Source organism: Tenrec ecaudatus, chromosome 5 (assembly GCF_050624435.1).
Source record: "Tenrec ecaudatus isolate mTenEca1 chromosome 5, mTenEca1.hap1, whole genome shotgun sequence".
Classification (NCBI taxonomy): Eukaryota; Metazoa; Chordata; class Mammalia; order Afrosoricida; family Tenrecidae; genus Tenrec; species Tenrec ecaudatus.
Genome location: NC_134534.1, coordinates 82,604,417 through 82,622,131, shown reverse-complemented (window position 1 = coordinate 82,622,131; position 17,715 = coordinate 82,604,417). Strand labels below are relative to the sequence as shown.

Here is a 17,715-nt window from a genome sequence, read left to right as displayed (position 1 = left end):
CATTGTTGTTTTAATTTGCATTTCTCTTATGGCTAAAGATCGGGAACATTTTCTCATATGTTTGTTGGCCATTCGGATTTCTGTCCCTGTAAAATTTCTGTTCAAGTCCTTTGCCCACCTTTCAAGTGGGCTATTGGTTTTTTTCTTTTTGGAAGCTATCAGAGTATTGTAGATTTTAGTAATAAGACCTTTGTCTGATGTGTCGTTGCTAAAGATGTTTTCCCAGTCTGTGGAATCTCTTATTACTCTCTTGGTGAATTCTTTAGAGGTACACATGTGTTTTATCTTCAGTATATCCCATTTGTCGATTTGTGCCCCCTCTGTGTTTGTGTCCTTCCCTATTTCTGATAGCCTGTGTATTCCCTGCGCCAAAGTTCTCAAGTTGGTCCCAATTCCCTCATTGATGGCCCTAATAGTTTGGGGTTTAACTTTAAGGTCTGTGATCCACCTTGAGTTTATTCTTGTGCATGGAGTGAGATAAGGGTCTTGCTTCATTTTTCTGCATGTGGATATCCATTTGTTTTTTTTAATAAATTTTTTTGTGAATTAGGTTTGGGTTTACATTTCATAAAGTGTAGATTCGACAACTTACATAACTTGTCAGCTCTTTTAATATACTTTCCCTTAGTTCTGTTACTATGATTAATATTGTTATATTCTTCAGTCACCCCTTCCCTCCATTATTTGGTCATTTCTAGATTCACTTTCACTCCCTTTGTCATGTTCATTTGGATAGGCCAATTTTTTTGTTCTTTGTGTGTCTGTAAATTTTTCTTGGGTCACTGTTTCCCAGTATTTGGTGTTATCTACTTTGCTGCTTGCAAAAAAAACCCTTTAAAATCATTTTATTGGGGGGCTTGTACAACTCTTATCACAATCCATACATCCTGCCATTGTGTCAAGCACATTTGTTTCCATCATCATTCTCAATACATTTTATTTTTACTTGAGCCCTTGGTATCAGCTCCTCATTTTTTCACCTCCTCCTTCCCTCACAAACCTTTGATATTTTATAAATTACTGTTTTGTCATGCCTTACACTGCCCCTTCTCCCACTTTTCTGTGGTCCCTCTCCAGGGAGGGGATTATATGTAGATCCTTGTGATCAGTTCCCCCTTACTACTCCACCTTCCCCTTAACCTCCTGATATCACTACTCTCATCATTGCTCCTTAGGGATTTATCTGTTCTGGATTCCTTGTGTTTCCAGTTCTTATCTGTATCAGGGGACAAGAGGAAAGTAGAAGGAAATAGAGGCAAGAACTAGGAGGCAAAGAACATTTATAGAGGTCTGAATTTAGGCATGTACTTAGGTAAATTTATTCATATATGACAATGGGGAAATAAATCTATGCATATATTTATAGGTTTATTGTTAAGTAAGCAGATGAACATTAAGTCTCTACTCAAGTACTCCCTCAATGCAAGAATACTTTGTTCTATTAAACTGGCATTCTATGATGCTCACCTTCCTGACACACGATCGCTGAAGACAAAACAGGTGCATAACAAATGTGGTGAAGAAAGGAAAGCTGATGGTGCCTGGCTATCAAAAGATATATAGTCTGGGGCCTTAAAGGTTTGAAGATAAACAAGCGGCCATCTAGCTGAGAAGCAACAAAGCCCACATGGAAGAAGCATACCAACCTCTGTGGTCACGCGGTGTTTATGGGATCAGGCATCAAAAAACCAAAAATCTTATCATTGTGAATGATGGGTAGTGTGGCATAGAGACCCAAAACCCATCTGGAGGTATGTGGATATCCCCTTACAGAAGGGTCACAGGGAGGAGACGAGCCAGTCCGGGTGCAGTATAGCAATGATGAGACATATAACTTTCCTCTACTTCTTTAATGCTTCTTCCCCTGCCCTCCTATCATGATCACAATTCTACCTTGCCAAAATCCTCTTTAACTGGACTGAGCCTTTGTCCTTTACTTATCTGTTCCTTCTCCTTCTCTGTGGTAACTCCTTGTCCCACTCTGATCTATCTGGGATTGGAGAGTTCATATCTCATTTTCAAATTCCTGTCTCTCCCATACTCTCCAGAGAAGACTGTGGTCAGTCTGCCTGCCAGCAGGTACTAGCACTCATGTGAGAAATCTTTTCTAATCAATCTGTCCACCCGGAAATGCAGTCACCTTTCTCTATTATTACTCCTTTCTCTTCTCTGCTTCTGAAATCACATTTCCAGTTGGAAAACCCGTACCTAGCAAGTTACTTTGGAAGCTGTGTGTTGCCTTCTGGTTTTACCTGAGGGTTCCTCACTGCTTTGTGAGGGCTGCTTATATCTGATTCGCAGTGACCCTCTAGGACACGCTAGACCTGCCTATGGGTTTCTGATACTATATGAAAGAAGAAAGCATTACCTTGCTCTTGTAGAATGGTGATTTTGAACTACTCACCTTGGGGTTAGTCTGGTGTGTAACCTACATCGCCAGTGCTCCAGTTAAACTGGAAACATTTTTTATTCTCTATGTTCTTTATATTCTGGTTTTATATATTTGTTTTAGTCTTTATATTCTTATTACTGATTTTTTACATTCTAGGTCAGATAATCATTGAATTTTTAGTCATCGCATCCTGTAATAATTAAAATACATATATTACTCAACAGCACAATTTGTTCATGCATTCTTAAAATTTTCCTTGTTTCTAACTCCTTAAAATTTGCTTCTTTCTTAATCTTGTCAATGCGAAGCTTCAAAAATGAGTGTAAAAAATTGTTTCCTCTATTCAGTGATAGAGGTGTTTTTCCTGGAATTTGGGGACTTTGAACTTGTGAAACAAACCCCTCTTATCTTTTTGCTATAAAATCTATCGACCATGCACAGTTTTTCAAAAGATATAACACTGGACACTGCAGCAAACATACTTTACATTTTTCAACAACATTTCTGTCCTGAATCTTTTCATTGAAGGGTGAGCATTTTAGAAGGAACCTGAAGTGCACCTGTGTCCCCTGTCGTAAAGTCTACAGCAGGGGCGCCTTTTTCTTAGCCACTGAACATTCCTCTCATTACTTCCCCCTAGACTCCATGTTTTGAAAAATTACTACCAACTTTATTAATTTCCCATTATTGTTATCTCTAATTGGGCTTGTCATAGTTGTGTTCTTTGAGCACACTTTGAGAGTCACTGATATGACAGAAAGAAAATTAACTTTGTAGATATACAGACCTAGGTTGAAACTCCAGATTTGTTAATTAGTAGTAGTATCACACTAGGCAAATTATTTATGTGTATGTTCACTTCATCTTTAAAAGTAGGGATCATGATCTCAACTTTGAAGTTCTTAGGAAAGCTAAGGAAATGTGGGTACTTCCAGTTAGGCCAGGCACATAGTATTTCCACTTGGTGTAATGCTTGATATTCTGTGAAGTTCATTTTCATGTTTGATTATAGGCAAGGAAAGAAGCATTTAACCTCTGCGCTGGGTGACTTTTGTTTGGGTATACTCACTGCAACTTACGGCAAGTGTTCTATAATGCAGTCTAAGAAGGAGAATCTGGGGAAGAAGAAAACATGCTCGAGATATTAAGATGATTGAAATGACCACTAAATAGTCTGAAATGAAATCGTTTGTAAACATTGCCTAATTTTTTGTGTGTTGCAGTCGACAAGAATTGGAATGTCAGTTAATGCTATTCGCAAGCAGAGTACAGATGAAGAGGTTACATCTTTAGCAAAGTCTCTCATCAAATCCTGGAAAAAGTTATTAGGTATAATTAGTCTTTTATTTACATGTATTATGTTTTTTATTCAAATGTTTGTAAAGTGTTAATTAGTGTTTTCTATTTTAGTTTTCTGGGTTCTAATATCCATTGCAATGGCTACACAGAAACTAAGACAAAATTCACGAGTAAAGAGTTTATTAAGAAAGTGAACAAGTCACTAAAAAAAAAAGAAAGTGAACAAGTAGGGGATGGACAACAGAAAAGTGGGTGAAGGGAGACATTGGTCAGTGTAAGACATAACAAAGTAATAATAATTTATAAATGATAAAGGGTTCATGAGGGAGGGGGGGGAGGGAGGGGGAAATGAGGAGCTGATACCAAGTGCTCAAGTATAAATAATGTTTTGAGAATGAGGATGGCAACAAATGTACAAATGTGCTTGACACAATAGATGTATGTACGGATTGTGATAAGAGTTGTACTAGCCCCCAATAAAATGACTTTAAAAAAAAAAGAAAGTGAACAAGTAGTAATGCTAGTGAGAAATGGTCAGGGTTGAGTTGTTTATCGGGACATGTTACAAAGTTCTGTCAGGTCTGCTAATAAATGTTTAAAGGAGCATACCACTCTGCTGTAAGCTTCAACCCAAAGGCATTCCGTTTAAGCTACATGGGTCAGCAAACCCAGCTCCCTGAATTAAGTTTCCAGGAGCACTCTACTACCGTGTTCAACCTTAGCCCAGTGGTTCTCAACCTGTGGGTCGTGACCCCTTTGGGTGTCCCAAGGACCCTTTCACAGGGATCGCATGATTCACAACAGTAGCAAAATTACAGTTATGAAGTAGCAATGGAAACAGTTTTATAGTTGGGGTCACCTTAACATGAGGAACTGCATTAAAGGGTCATGGCCAGGGATCGCACGATTCACAACAGTAGCAAAATTACAGTTATGAAGTAGCAATGGAAACAGTTTTATGTTGGGGGTCACCTTAACATGAGGAACTGCATTAAAGGGTCATGGCATTAGGAAGGTTGAGAACCACTGCCTTAGCCCAAAGGTACTCAGCTCCATTTCCATGGGGTCAGCAAGCCCAACTTCCCCATAAGTGCCCAGAGGCACCCACTCCACAAGTCAGCCTCCTGTACAAAAAGCATTATCTTTAATTGTGGAATGTGGGCTAGGAGGTCTCTCACTGTTTCCTGCTCTGTCTCCCAGTGCTGCTCCTGCTCCTGATGTTTTTGACAGTTTTCTTCAAGTCACTTCTTCTCTGGTTAAGTTAATTTCTAAATATTTCATCTTTTGGGTGGCTAGTGTAAATGCTATTTTCTTGATTTCTTGATTTTAATATATAAGAATGTGATTGAATTTTGTATGCCGATCTTGTGTCCTGTAATGTTGCTGAATCTTTCAAGTATTTCTAACAACTTTGTTATTGCGACTTTGGGGTTTCTACATATTAATCTGCAAATAAAGAGTTCTACTTGTATATCATTGATTTCTTTTTGTTGTCTAGTAGCTCTGGCTAAGACTTCCAGTACAGTATTGAAAAAGAACTGTGATAAAAGGCATCCTTATCTTGTTCCTGTTGCCATGGGGAATGCTTCGAGTCTCCCTTCACGGAGGGAGATATTTATTGGCCCTTGGTTTGTGCATGTGGCCTTTATTGTGTTAGGAAATTTCCTTTCTGTTCCTGTTTTGTTGATTTAAAAAAATCATTAAAAATCATTTTATTGAGGGCTTTTACAGTGTTTTGTTGAATTTTTATCAGGAAAGAGTTGGATTTTTTTTTCAAATGTGCCTTTTCTGCACCAGTTGACATGATCATGCATTTCTTTTCCTTTATTTTGTTTACTTAGTGGGTTATATCGATTGTTTTTCTAATGCCGACCCATCCATGCATGCATACCTGGGATAAATCTCTTGATTGTGATGTTTTGTTGGATTCTACTGCCTAGGATTTTTACATCTGTACTCATAGGGATACTGGGTTGTAATTTTCTTTTCTTTATGTGGGTTTAGCATGAAGTGTATGCTCACTTCATCAAATGCACTCAGAAATTGCTAGCCTTTTCTACATGCTGCGATCGTTTGAAAAAAGGGTGTCAGCTGTTTGAGAGAGCTCCCCAGTGAAACTGGCTTGTCTTGTTCTTTATTTTGTTGGGAGATTTTTTAATGACATGGTAAATGTCTTCCTTTGTTATGGGCTTGTTCAGTTTTTCTACTTCTATCTCTGTTAGGTTAGATAGGTCATGCATTTCTAGAAATTTGCCCAGTTCTTCTAGGTTTTCAGATTTGTTGCAGTACAGCCCTTCATACCATTGTGTTATTGTTTGTTTGATTTGGTTCTGTTTTTATGTTCCCCAGTTCAGTTCTTATTTGTGGTGTTTGCATCCTCTTTCCTTTTGTTAGATTTGCGATTGGTTTGTCAATTTGGTTAGTCCTTTCAATTATCCAACTTCTTTTCTCATCAATTTTTTATATTGTTTTTGATTTCTGGCTACATCTCTAAACTTTATCATTTCTTGTGGTGTCTGTGGGTTTATTTTGCTGTTCCTGTTTTACGTGTTGGCGAGCTTAGCTTTAAGTTGTTGGTTTTGGTTCTTGTTTCTTGGTGTGTGCATGTATTCCTATGAATGATCCTCTGAGTACTGCTTTTGCTGTTCTCATCTATTTTGATATGTTCTATTTTTATTCTCTTTTGTTTTAAGGAATTTGAAAATTTCATTCCTTATTCTGTTACACTGTAGGTTTTAAGCAAATATTTTTTTCAGTTTTTATGTATTTAATTGTTTCCCTTTATCTTCTATTGATATCTAATTTTATAGCATTGTGATCAGAGAAGATGGTTTGCAGTATCTTGGTGTTTTTAAGTTTATGTGGCCTAACATATGATTTGTTTGGGGAGGATGTTTGGATACTAGAAAGGAATATGTACTATGTTGTTGTTGGGTGTGATGTTCTGTGTATGTCGAAGGAGATCAATTGATTGTGTTGTAAGCTTGTCTTTGTTGAGTTCCGTTTTGATTATTCTGTCCTTCAGGAATGATGTTTTAATGTTAACTATTTCTTTAAATCTGTAAGGATTAATTAGAGTGTTTTGAAAGTCTTTCATTGGTTGATATGCTTATCTTCCTCAATTGTTGCTTTGGTTATTATATAATGCCCTTCCTTGTAAGATGGATTTTGTCGTTAAATCTGTTTTATCAGAGATTAATGTTGCTACTCCTTTCCTTTTTTAAAGTATGAGTTTCATTTTGTTCCCTTCACCCTTTGATTTTTAGTCTGTTACTGTCTTTGTGTCTAAGATGTGTTTGTGCCATTCTGCCTTATTTTTTTTTTTTTGGTATAAATTTGTTCTTTGGATGTAATTCTTGCTGTTTCTGAGATGTTTTGGTATTTTAAAATTTGTCTTTTTTTGTTGGGTGGTCATTGTTCCCCTGGTTGCCCCCCTAGGTGGAGCAAGACAGGAATGGTTTTTGTTTTTGTTTTTTAAGCCAAATCACTCATTCACTCACAACCCCCCACTCCCCCCACCAAAAACTTTCCAGGTCAGTGCCAGCAACTGAAAACAAAGAAAAAGCCATTTCAAAGTCAGCCCTGCTAACTTCCACACTGCCAACTTCTGCTGGTGCTGAGTGGGTCTGTAAAGGAAGATCCTTTGTATCGCCAGACCCCTCCTGTCTGGAAACAAACAAACCCCTCCTATCCTGCTTTAGTAAACCTCAAATGCCCCTCTGATAGTTCAAGAAAGCTTCAGTTGACTTCTGGAAGGGGCTCTGGTGTTCTCCGAGGCTGAGAGCAGCACATGTGTGGAGGTAATTAGCCCTGCCATTACTTCTCTGGTTACTCCCTTCTGTCCAGAGCTGAGAGTGTGCAGCCCATTTATAAACAACAACAAAAACCCCAATGTGACTAGTTAGGCAGCCTGTGGCTCTTAGAGGTGACGGTGAGGAAAGTGGAAAGGAGTCCTGGTGGTTTACGGGCTATTCATGGGCTGTTGTTCGCCAGGCCAGTAGTTCAAAGCCACTCTGATGGTGAGTGGTTGGGTTAAATGAGGATCTGACCTTGGGTAGTACGAGTTCAGTGTTGGAGCATGCCTCACTTTAGTCAGATGGCATGACTGTTTTATGGTTATATGTGCCTCCTACTGCTTTGTTGCTGTCTACTTTGCTTTTTAAAATGGTCGTCCCAGTTCTCACTGTGTTACAGCAATGTGTCAATCCATTGTACTGCTTCTCTGACAACATTGGATCATTGTGGTAGGCTCTTTCCTTGTTAAGGTCACTGTCATCCTGTTAATGTTTTCTGCCTTGTACTTTTGGAATATTTCTTAGATCTTGCCTATTCTTTCATGTCATTAATAACCTTTTCTCCCCAACCGCACAGTACTATAGCATCATCACACTTGGGAGCCTTCTTGGTGAGTCAGAAGCATAGCGAGGGCACTGCACCCTAGCGCATGGAAGCAGACCTGTGCTTGTGCCTGCGCGATAGAGGGGCTGAATTGCGTTTTAGTTTGATAAACTAGACTTTGCGAGGTAATTCTGGAGTTGTAATGGCGATAGTTCTCTACTAGTGATTCTCAACCTAGGCAACATATAAGACTTACGGGAGGGGGAATGACACTTTTAACAGATGTTTGTACTTCATTTCTGAAATTGGGATCGCCAGAAACGTTCCCAGGTGATCCTGATACACAATTGAATGTAACAGGTTCAGTAGTGTATGCATAGGGATGTGAAGAGTTGAATAGTCCTTATTACTTAAGGAAGGAACAAAATGTAAATAAGTGCAACTGTTTATACAGTAGACCGAAATATTGTCTGCCTTTGAGGCTGTTGAGATTGATTTAAATATGATTGTTTCTTGTCAGTCTTAAAATGCTGTATTGTTATAACCTATTTTATATACATTTATTTTCCATTGTTTTAATTGCTCACCTCAAGAGTTTCAATTTCATTCACTTTGTATAATGCTATAGATCTAAGAAAAAGGAGTACTTTGGTAGGCCTTATTAATCCTGAGGTACTGGGATTAGATCTGTGAAATTGCCTTTTTTTTTTTTTACTAAACTTAAAATGCCTTTTAATTTGGTATCACCTTAAATTTTTTTCCGTTCAAAAAACATTTTTTTTCATGAAAAATTTTTAAGACATTTCTCTATATATTCTGCTTTCATTTTTAAGATGGCAGTGTTGATATTTTTTACCTTCTTTCCCATTGACATATAAGTTTATAATTACATCCAAATGAGGACATTCATTTGTGACTGGTGACTGAATGTGCACTGTAAAAAATATTAGAATATATGTTAATAGAATAGCTTGCATAAACTTCATTTATTTGTTGGAGACTTAAGATACTAGTATTTTTATTATGTGAGTAGCTTGGTAACATATCGTTGTCAAGCTAACATGTTTTATTTCACAAATGTTAGTAATTTAGGAATTTTATAAAATTTCAGATGGACCCTCAACTGATAAAGACTCTGAAGAAAAGAAAAAAGAACCCGCAATTGCCTCGCAGAATAGCCCTGAAGCACGAGAAGAGAGGTATTTCACCTTATGGAGATTGACTTACCTTGAAAGTCAGAAATTGCTTTACCTGCTCCCTCTCTTCCTTCATGGCCTTTAGGTTCCATAACTGTACCCCCCCTTCCATTTTCTAATCAGATTTCATTAGTAAATGTATACAGACATACCTTGATTTCTTGTACTTCACAGATACCGCATTTTTTTACACATTTTAAGTTGTGGCAACCCTGTGTCCAGCAAGATTTTTGTGCCATTTTCCAACAGTGTATGTTAATTTCATGTTTCTGTGTCATATTTCAAACTTTTTCTTAATGCCATGCATATTAGTATATTATAGTATAGTATTCAGCATAACTTTTTTAAGCACTGGGGGAGAATTCGGATCATGGTAGTTGGGGGGAGGAAGCATCCAGGATCTGGGGGAAAGCTGTGTTCTTCATCGATACTACCTCACACCCTAATTAACCCATCTCCTCTCCTAAACCCCTCTATGAGGGGATCTCCATTGGTCGACACTTGGGCCTTGGGTCTCCACTCTGCACTTCCCCCTTCATTTAATATGATATATATATATACATATATACACATACATATATACATATACACATATATACACATACATACACACACTTATATCTTTTTTTTTTTTTTTGCATGATGCCTTATACCTGGTCCCTTGGGCACCTCGTGATCGCACTGGCCGGTGTGCTTCTTCCATGTGGGCTTATTTGCTTCTGAGCTAGATGGCCGCTTGTTCACCTTCAAGCCTTTAAGACCCCAGACACTATCTCTTTTGATAGCCGGGCACCATCAGCTTTCTTCACCACATTTGCTTATGCACCCACTTGTCTTCAGCGATCCTATCATGGAGGTGTGCAGTCAATGATATGATTTTTTGTTCTTTGATGCCTGGTAACTGATCCCTTTGGGACCACTCGATCACACAGGCTGGTGTGTTCTTCCATGTGGACTTTGTTGCTTCTGAGCTAGATGGCCGCTTGTTTATCTTCAAGCCTTTAAGACCCCAGTCACTATCTCTTTTGATAGCCGGGCACCATCAGCTTTCTTCACCACATTTACTTGTTCACCCACTTTGGCTCCAGCCGTTGTGTCGGGAGAGTGAGCATCATGGAGTTCCAATTTAATAAAAGAAGGTATTCATGCATTGAGGGAGTGTTTGAGTAGAGGCCCAAGGTCCTTCCGCCACCTTAATACTTGACCTATAAATATAGACACATAGATCTATTTCTCCATCCTCCTATATACATTTGCATGTACATGTCTTTGTCTAGACCTCCATGAATGCCCTTTGACTCCTAGCTCTTTCCTCCATCTCCCTTGACTTTCCTCCTGCCCTACTACCATGCTTCATCGCCACCTGGGCTAGAGTATACCTCTTCTCTAAGCAACCTTACCCTTGATCATTTCCCACCAGGCCTGCCACTCCCCCTTCTCTACCATTTGGGGTCCCATGTTTTTCCCTTGTCCCTGGGTTTGTTAACACCACTTCCTTACCCCCCCTACCCCCCCACCCCAAGTCCCCCCAGAACTGTCGGTCCCGTTGTTTTTCCTCCAGATAGTTCATCCAGCCTGTCCTATTCAGACAGACCTGTGGAGTCACTAACATGCACGAAAACTAGACAGAGGAAAACAAAGCAACAGTGTACAACCAGACAACAAAACAACAAAAACAAACCACTGACAAAGAACAGAACAAAACAGTTCACAAGAGAAAAGCTTGTAGTTAGTTCAGGGATCGTTTGCTGGCCCTTAGGAGCGTTTTCCAGTCCAGTCTGTTGGGGCACCACGCCCTGGCCCCAAAGTCCACTTTCAGCATTCCCTGGGGACCTTGCCACTCCATTCCCTTGCTGTTCCGCTGCACTTCACTGGGGGAGAATTCATGTAATGAGTTTTATTGTGTTATTTGTGGTGGTCTGAAACAAACCCACAATATTTCTGAGGTAGGCCTTTAGGGCCAAATAGCCTAGTGACAAGATCAGATTGCTCACAGTGTGCTTGGCCAGTTTAATTGAATGGGATCTCTGGGATAGGTACTGACAGAATTGATTCATTAGCGAAGTAAAGACTCTAGTGGCAACTTCTCCTATTTGTTGCTCCTTTTCTATTTATTTTGACCGGGAGCTGATTCTCTTTGTACCTCATCCCCAAATTAGCCATTTATCTTAAGAACTTAGAGTGTAATACAAGAATGAAGGATGGGACCTTTACATTTACTTCTCCCTCTTTTGTCTAAATTGTGCAGAATGTAGCACATTGCTGTCATGAATGGTAACGCAATCTCTGTATTTTTAGGAAGCTTATAGTTTAGCGGTAAACATTAACTTAGAGCAGTGGTTCTTAAAGTGTGGCTCCTCAGAGGGCAGGAAGTCTCCTAGGAAGCCTAGAAATGCAGATTCATAGAACTCACCCCAGAATGCTCATTTGGAACTTGTGGGGGGCGGGGGGAAGGCACTCAAATCTCTGTGTTCTTTAATAGGCCCTTCAGTAGATTACAGTATAGTATTCAACATAACTTTCATAAGCACTGGGTGGAAAAATTCATGTAATGAGTTTCATTGTGTTATTTGTGGTGGTCTGAAACAAATCCACAATGAACACTGCTTTTGGAGTAAAGGCTTCCAAACTCTGTCCCTCCATTTTTGCTTACTGTGTAATTCACAGGCATACTGCAATGGAATCAACTTCGACTCATAGCGACCTAATGTAAAGTTTTTGAAACTGTAAACCTTGATGGAAGCAGATAGTTTCCTATTTCCTCTAAAGAGCAGCTGTTGAGGTTGAGCCTCCAACCCGTCCAGCGCTTACCCAGCAGCACCACCAGGCTCTCTTTATTAGAGCGTTAAGACTCTATTAACTATTTTTCAGCATTTCCTACAAATTAATAATGTACCTCTTATTTTTTTTAAATAACAGTAATACCATGTACTGTTTTATGTTATAAGGGGCCTTCAAAAAGTTTCTGGAAAATTACATTATCTTTTAATCATAGTTTTCCATAAACTTTTTGAACCAACCCCACCCCACCCATATTAGTACTAAGTATGCTTGATGGTAAACCAAAGGTAGGTTAAATAATAGTTGTTAAATCTTAAGCACATATAATGTAACATCTTTATCTAACCAAACTCACTGCCGTCGAGTTTCCGATTCCTAGCGACCTTATTGGGAAGGGCAGACCCGCCCCTGTGTGTTTCTGAGACTGTAACTCTTTCAGGAAGTAGAAAGCCTCACCTTTCTCCTGAGGAGACAGTTATAGTTACTGTGCCACCAGAGCATTTGTCTCCCAAAGACCTTGCCTTTAGCAGCCCAACTCTTAACACACTATGTCTTCAGGGTTCCTCTGGAACACAGAACAGCATAGATAATACTGAAAGATGAGTTCTTGGCACAGTAAAACCCTCAAAAGGTAAGAAATGCAAATATTTCCCATGAGTAGAGAAGGATAGAAAAAGAGTAAGACTGTGCACCCTGTCAAGGATGGAGGACTTGTGAGCCCAGAAAACAAACTGGTCCTGCCAGTTACATGTCTCATAGGGCCACTATTTTGATCAAAAGCAAGGTGCTAGGAGGTCTGGTAAAGTAAGTGTTCATAAACACTTTGAAAGAAATAAAGGGTTGGAAAAATGGGTGTGAGGTATTATCTCTAGGAAGATACGTTAGAGCTCAGTAATGAATCAAGGCTGAGAAAGGAGTGTACACTTCAGACACAAGAATTCAAGTCAAGCGGTTCCGTGTGTTTAGGAAGGAGGGAGATCCCAGGATTGTGTAGTCGGCTAGCTGCAGGGAAGCCAGTGAGGAAACGCTATTTCTCCTTTGGGCTAGGCATTGGTTACAGGCCAGAGAGACGGGCATCTAATTAAAATATTTATGAACATATGGAACTGTTAACATTTGCTCGGTCATTTATATATCACTTATAGATGGCTTGCATTGTGCTGAAAATATAAAAAGAAGTAGGTCCTAGGCCTTCTCTTAGGAATCTGACTTGGTAAAGAAGGAAGTATAAAAACTCTTCCCGATGTATGGACTTTGGGAGCCAAGGGGGAAACCAGAGAAGGCTCCAAGAATAAGATGACGAGATGTAGGAAGTATGTGCATATGACATGGCTGATGGGGCCACAGTGGTGGGTTTGTCAAGTTTAACAGTGGACTCTGTTTCAGAGAGACGGCAATGAGGTTCCTTCTGTCGAGTGATATGACTAGTCTTTGGAAAGGCAATGGTTTTAAGGTGATGAAAGTTACTCAAAACTAACCAGACTGTTCTGGAGCGGACTTGCTTAGTGAGAACCTAATAGAAGAAGTTCCTTAGGAGTTAACGGAAGAAAAAACAATTCACACTTGCCTAGTGACCAGAGAGCGTTGATATTTTAGGGGAGATTTGGGAGCACAGTGATATCTTATCTTGGCTGTTGAACTCAAACTCGTTCAAAAAATTCAAAAACTAAACATATTTTCCCCATAAGAAATAATGGAAAACCAAATAATTGGTCCTGAGGCTCCCAAAACACACATAAGTCCACTGTTGGAGGCTTTTAGCCTTCTTGAATATCACTGTCTTGGATACCTGTCTCCGTGGAGTTGTTTCTGATGGATGCGCATTCACAGTAGCTTTTCAGCCTGTTCCATGGTCTGGGTTCCTTGCTTCCTGGTTAATGATTTCACACCTTTTGCTGCATTAGCCTCTTTAATCACGTCTTATTCCCTCAAAAGTGCTGATGATGTCACCTTAGTCCTGTTTTATTCAGTTGCCTGATCAGACAAGCGGCGACCTGATTCAAATTTCACAGTCGTGGTTCTCAGTTTTCCTCTTCACTTTACTGTTGATATCACTAACTTTCTTCGGAGTCATGGTTAACGATATTTTCCACAAATGAAGCTCAAAAACACCACCCTGACAGATGTTTAAATGCACGAACACAAGCACTGTATGAGCTAGAGCCGAGCTTAGACTGGCGTATGAGTACACCTCTTGTGTCCATAGGTGAGATGTGATGTGTGACTCACTCTCAGCCCATACAGGTTCTTTCAGGTTAGGTTTTGCTTCCATTATCTAGCAAAGTTGTGAACATCCAGCAGACATTTTTTCCAACCTTGCTGATGGAGTAGTGGAACTTTGAGGTTGCACAACCAAGTTATCCCTGTATTTGGAACCAGTAGGAATAAGGTTTTGCAAACATGTTTTCCCCCTTCTGGTTTGATTAGACAGCTGTCATAACTAACTTTATCATTGCAACCACGATCCTTGTTTTTTAAATTTACTGTACTGAGCTATAATATATTATTTTTTCTTGTTAAAACTATTCTTTAATGTTTAAAAGGAAAATTGATGTACGATTTGCTGGTCATTTATATGCTAGCAAAATACTGTTATTCGTGTAAGATTCACTGAAATGCTATCTCATTTATTTAGGTTAACTGTTTTGTTATCAAAGAGCTATAGTAGTGATAAACTAAGAGAGTTTTCCCTGATTTCTTTGTCTTGTGTATGTATTTGTGTGTGTGTGTGTGTGTGTGTACGTGTATTCTAGTAGCTCCAGTGGCAACGTAAGCAGCAGAAAGGATGAGACAAATGCTCGAGACACTTATGTTTCATCTTTTCCTCGGGCACCAAGCACTTCCGATTCTGTACGGTTAAAGTGTAGGGAGATGCTTGCTGCCGCTCTTCGAACGGGAGGTAAGTTTAGTGTAAGTTGTCTTATTCCTTAATACTTTGACCACCACCACCATCTACCTCCACACTGCACTAGTATCCTGCAAGTATCATCCAGTTCAATGTTTCCCTAAGTGGACAGTAATGCCCTGGGGCACTGGAACAATTCAGGGGGGCTGAAAAGCAGATTCCTAGACTTTATTCTGGATTATGTATGGCTGTAGTAAAAAGTTTTTAATTGCCAGGGAAACTCAAGAGTAACCCACCCCCCCCACACACACACCCAAAGGGATGGTAGGCCTCATAAGTTTGGAACCTGTGCTTCGATTGATAGCTGCCTACACGGCTTAGCTTTGGTGGGAGTTGTTGGACATAGTGGTCAGTAAAAGATGCAGAGAAAGAAATAGATGTTGGCATCTGTTTCTTGCTGTGTAATTCAAACATGTAGGTTCCTTCTAATACATGGAAGTTTAAATTGTTTTTGTCCCTATATTCAATCTGCATACTAATTACTTTGGACTCAATTTGTGAGTTAATAATGTTAATTGTGGGCCCTGCTGGTAAATAATAGTGTGATAAGTATTGAGTAAATTGCATGTTCTTAAGTGGCTTATTTTATTATTTTTGTGATTTTTTTTAGTAGAAAATAGCTCATTGTTTATCTATGGGTTTTTAATTAAGTTGAGCCAATCCAGTTTTACTATGTAAAATTTTGACTTTAAAAGATGAAGACTACAGCTTTCCTCTAGTTCCTAAATGCTTCCTCCCCCCCTCCCGCCCACTATCATGATCCGAATTCTACCTTGCAAGTCTGGATAGAGCAGAGGATGTACACTGGTGCAGATAGGAGCTGGAGGCACAGGGAATCCAGGGCGGATGATCCCTTCAGGACCAGGGCTGTGAGTGGTGATAATGGGAGGGTAGAGGGAGAGTAGGTTGGAAAGAGGGAATGGAAACAGAAAAGGGGGTGAAAGGAGACGTTGGACAGGGCAAGATATGGCAAAATAATAATTTATAAATTATCAAGGGCTCATGAGGGAGGGGGGAAAGCAGAGGGAGGGGAAAAAAGAGGACCCGAAGCCAAGGGCTTACGTGGTGAGCAAGTGCTTTGAAAATGATGAGGGCAATGAATGTCCAGATGTGCTTTACACAATTGATATATGTATGTATTGTGATTAGAGTTGTATGAGCCCGTAATAAAACATTTTAAAAAAAGAGTTTTGATACTTACCTGGCAGGGGAGATACCATGATCACGAAGGTGGTTTTCCCAGGGCGAGGCTTGTCCATTGCACTCCGGATGTGCTGACCCCTGCGATTTCCCCAAATGTGGGAAACTCGACTGCATGATTTGTGGTAGTGGGGGACTGCGTTTGCGCTCTCCCCTGAAAAAAAAAAGTTTTGTACATAGGAGTATTTATCTCCTACAAGTTCATCCTTGTCTTCTGTCCTGAGCCTTTGGTAGTTTGACCTGTTTTCCTTCGTATTCTGCTCTTTCTACTCTGATTCCTTTATGCTCTATTTCTTCATTTTCTTTCCTTTCTAGCTTTCTTTTTATTTTCTTCTAGCCTTTTGAGTATATTTATGGCATCTTCTGAGTGTGTTCCTATATGTGATTGGCAGATGAAATAAATGGTTTCTTTGCATTGAAACCTAAGTCACAAGAGACAAGACAGTGTTTTCTATAACTTTCTCTACTTTATGCTGGAGCAACCAGAGTGGAGTTGTGAAATGAGGAGTTGCCTGCTAGAGCAATGTCCCACTCTTAAGGGATAAGCCGTCTCAGTGAGCAAGGACACTGGATTTTAGGTGAATCCAGAGGAAGAGTCTAGTGGGTAGTAAAGGGACCAGATTCTAATGAAATTAAATTACAAAGATTCTGTATGTAAGGCAAATTTGGGTGGGAGGGAGGGGGGGAAGGAAAAGAAATGCATTTGAGTCTGCCCTGTAAAATGCTAAACTTATTCTTGACAATTCTTTGTTCCTATTTTTAGATGACTACATTGCTATTGGAGCTGATGAGGAAGAATTAGGATCTCAGATTGAAGAAGATATCCTTTGCTTTGTGTATATTCCTAATTGCTTTATATAATTTGTTACATATTTGTTATAATTTTTCTTACTGTTTAGAATTCAAGGTTTTGTTTCCTGGTTTCTATCTTGATTATATTGTTTTGATGGCGAAGAGCATTTAAATAATTTTAATCTACTTATGTTTTTCCTGTCATTCAAATTTGTCTGGCTGGCAAACAGACTATTCCAATCATCTCAGTTACAGGTGTGCTTAAGGACATAGAAAACACATAACCCTAGTATGTGGTGTGGTGGAAACTCAGGAGAGCGTACCTTCCTCTGTACTCACTAATCCAGAGAAAAGGATGTTTGTGCCGGCACTATAAAAGAGCTCCAGAAGAGGGGCCAAAGTAGAGTCAGGGGACAGGGAACATCTAGTTGACAGTGTAGCAATAGGTACAGCCTATTTGAGGAAGTAGCCTTGTTAAAAGGGAGCTTCCAGGGTCCAGCGGCTGCTAGGACATATTCTTCTGCAGAGACATTTCGAACCTGCTAAACTAGTTTTTGCTAGCCAGGGGAGGAAATGAATCTAGCAGCGATTCTCAACTTGTGGGCTGTGACCCCCTTTTGGGGTCAAACGACCCTTTCTCAGGGATCGCCTGATGCCTAACAGTAGCAAAATTACAGTTGTGAAGTAGCAACGAAAAGAATTTTATGGTTGGGGGGGTGGTCACCACCACATGAGGAAACTATTAAAGGGTCGTGGCATTAGGAAGGTTGAGGACCACTGCTCTAGAGGCATCATGATTGGTCTGTTCTCAG

The 17,715-nt window shown here is 39.7% G+C and overlaps 1 protein-coding gene and 1 non-coding gene across 3 annotated transcripts in view; both read left to right on the top strand.

Moving 5' to 3' along the window:
• TCEA1 (transcription elongation factor A1) overlaps positions 1 to 17,715 on the top strand; it is a 61,788-nt gene that overhangs the window by 32,437 nt on the left and 11,636 nt on the right. Inside the window, exons 3-6 of one of the 2 annotated variants that reach the window (XM_075549670.1) lie at positions 3,616 to 3,721; positions 9,141 to 9,228; positions 14,763 to 14,905; positions 16,875 to 16,931. In XM_075549670.1, coding sequence (XP_075405785.1) covers positions 3,616 to 3,721; positions 9,141 to 9,228; positions 14,763 to 14,905; positions 16,875 to 16,931 — 394 coding nt within the window. Of the gene's footprint in view, positions 1 to 3,615; positions 3,722 to 9,140; positions 9,229 to 14,759; positions 14,906 to 16,874; positions 16,932 to 17,715 lie in introns of both variants that reach the window. The other variant, XM_075549668.1, reaches the window with a different exon arrangement.
• Positions 16,105 to 16,268, top strand: LOC142449520 (U1 spliceosomal RNA). The gene has a single exon (XR_012784674.1). It is a non-coding gene; the product is annotated as a U1 spliceosomal RNA (small nuclear RNA).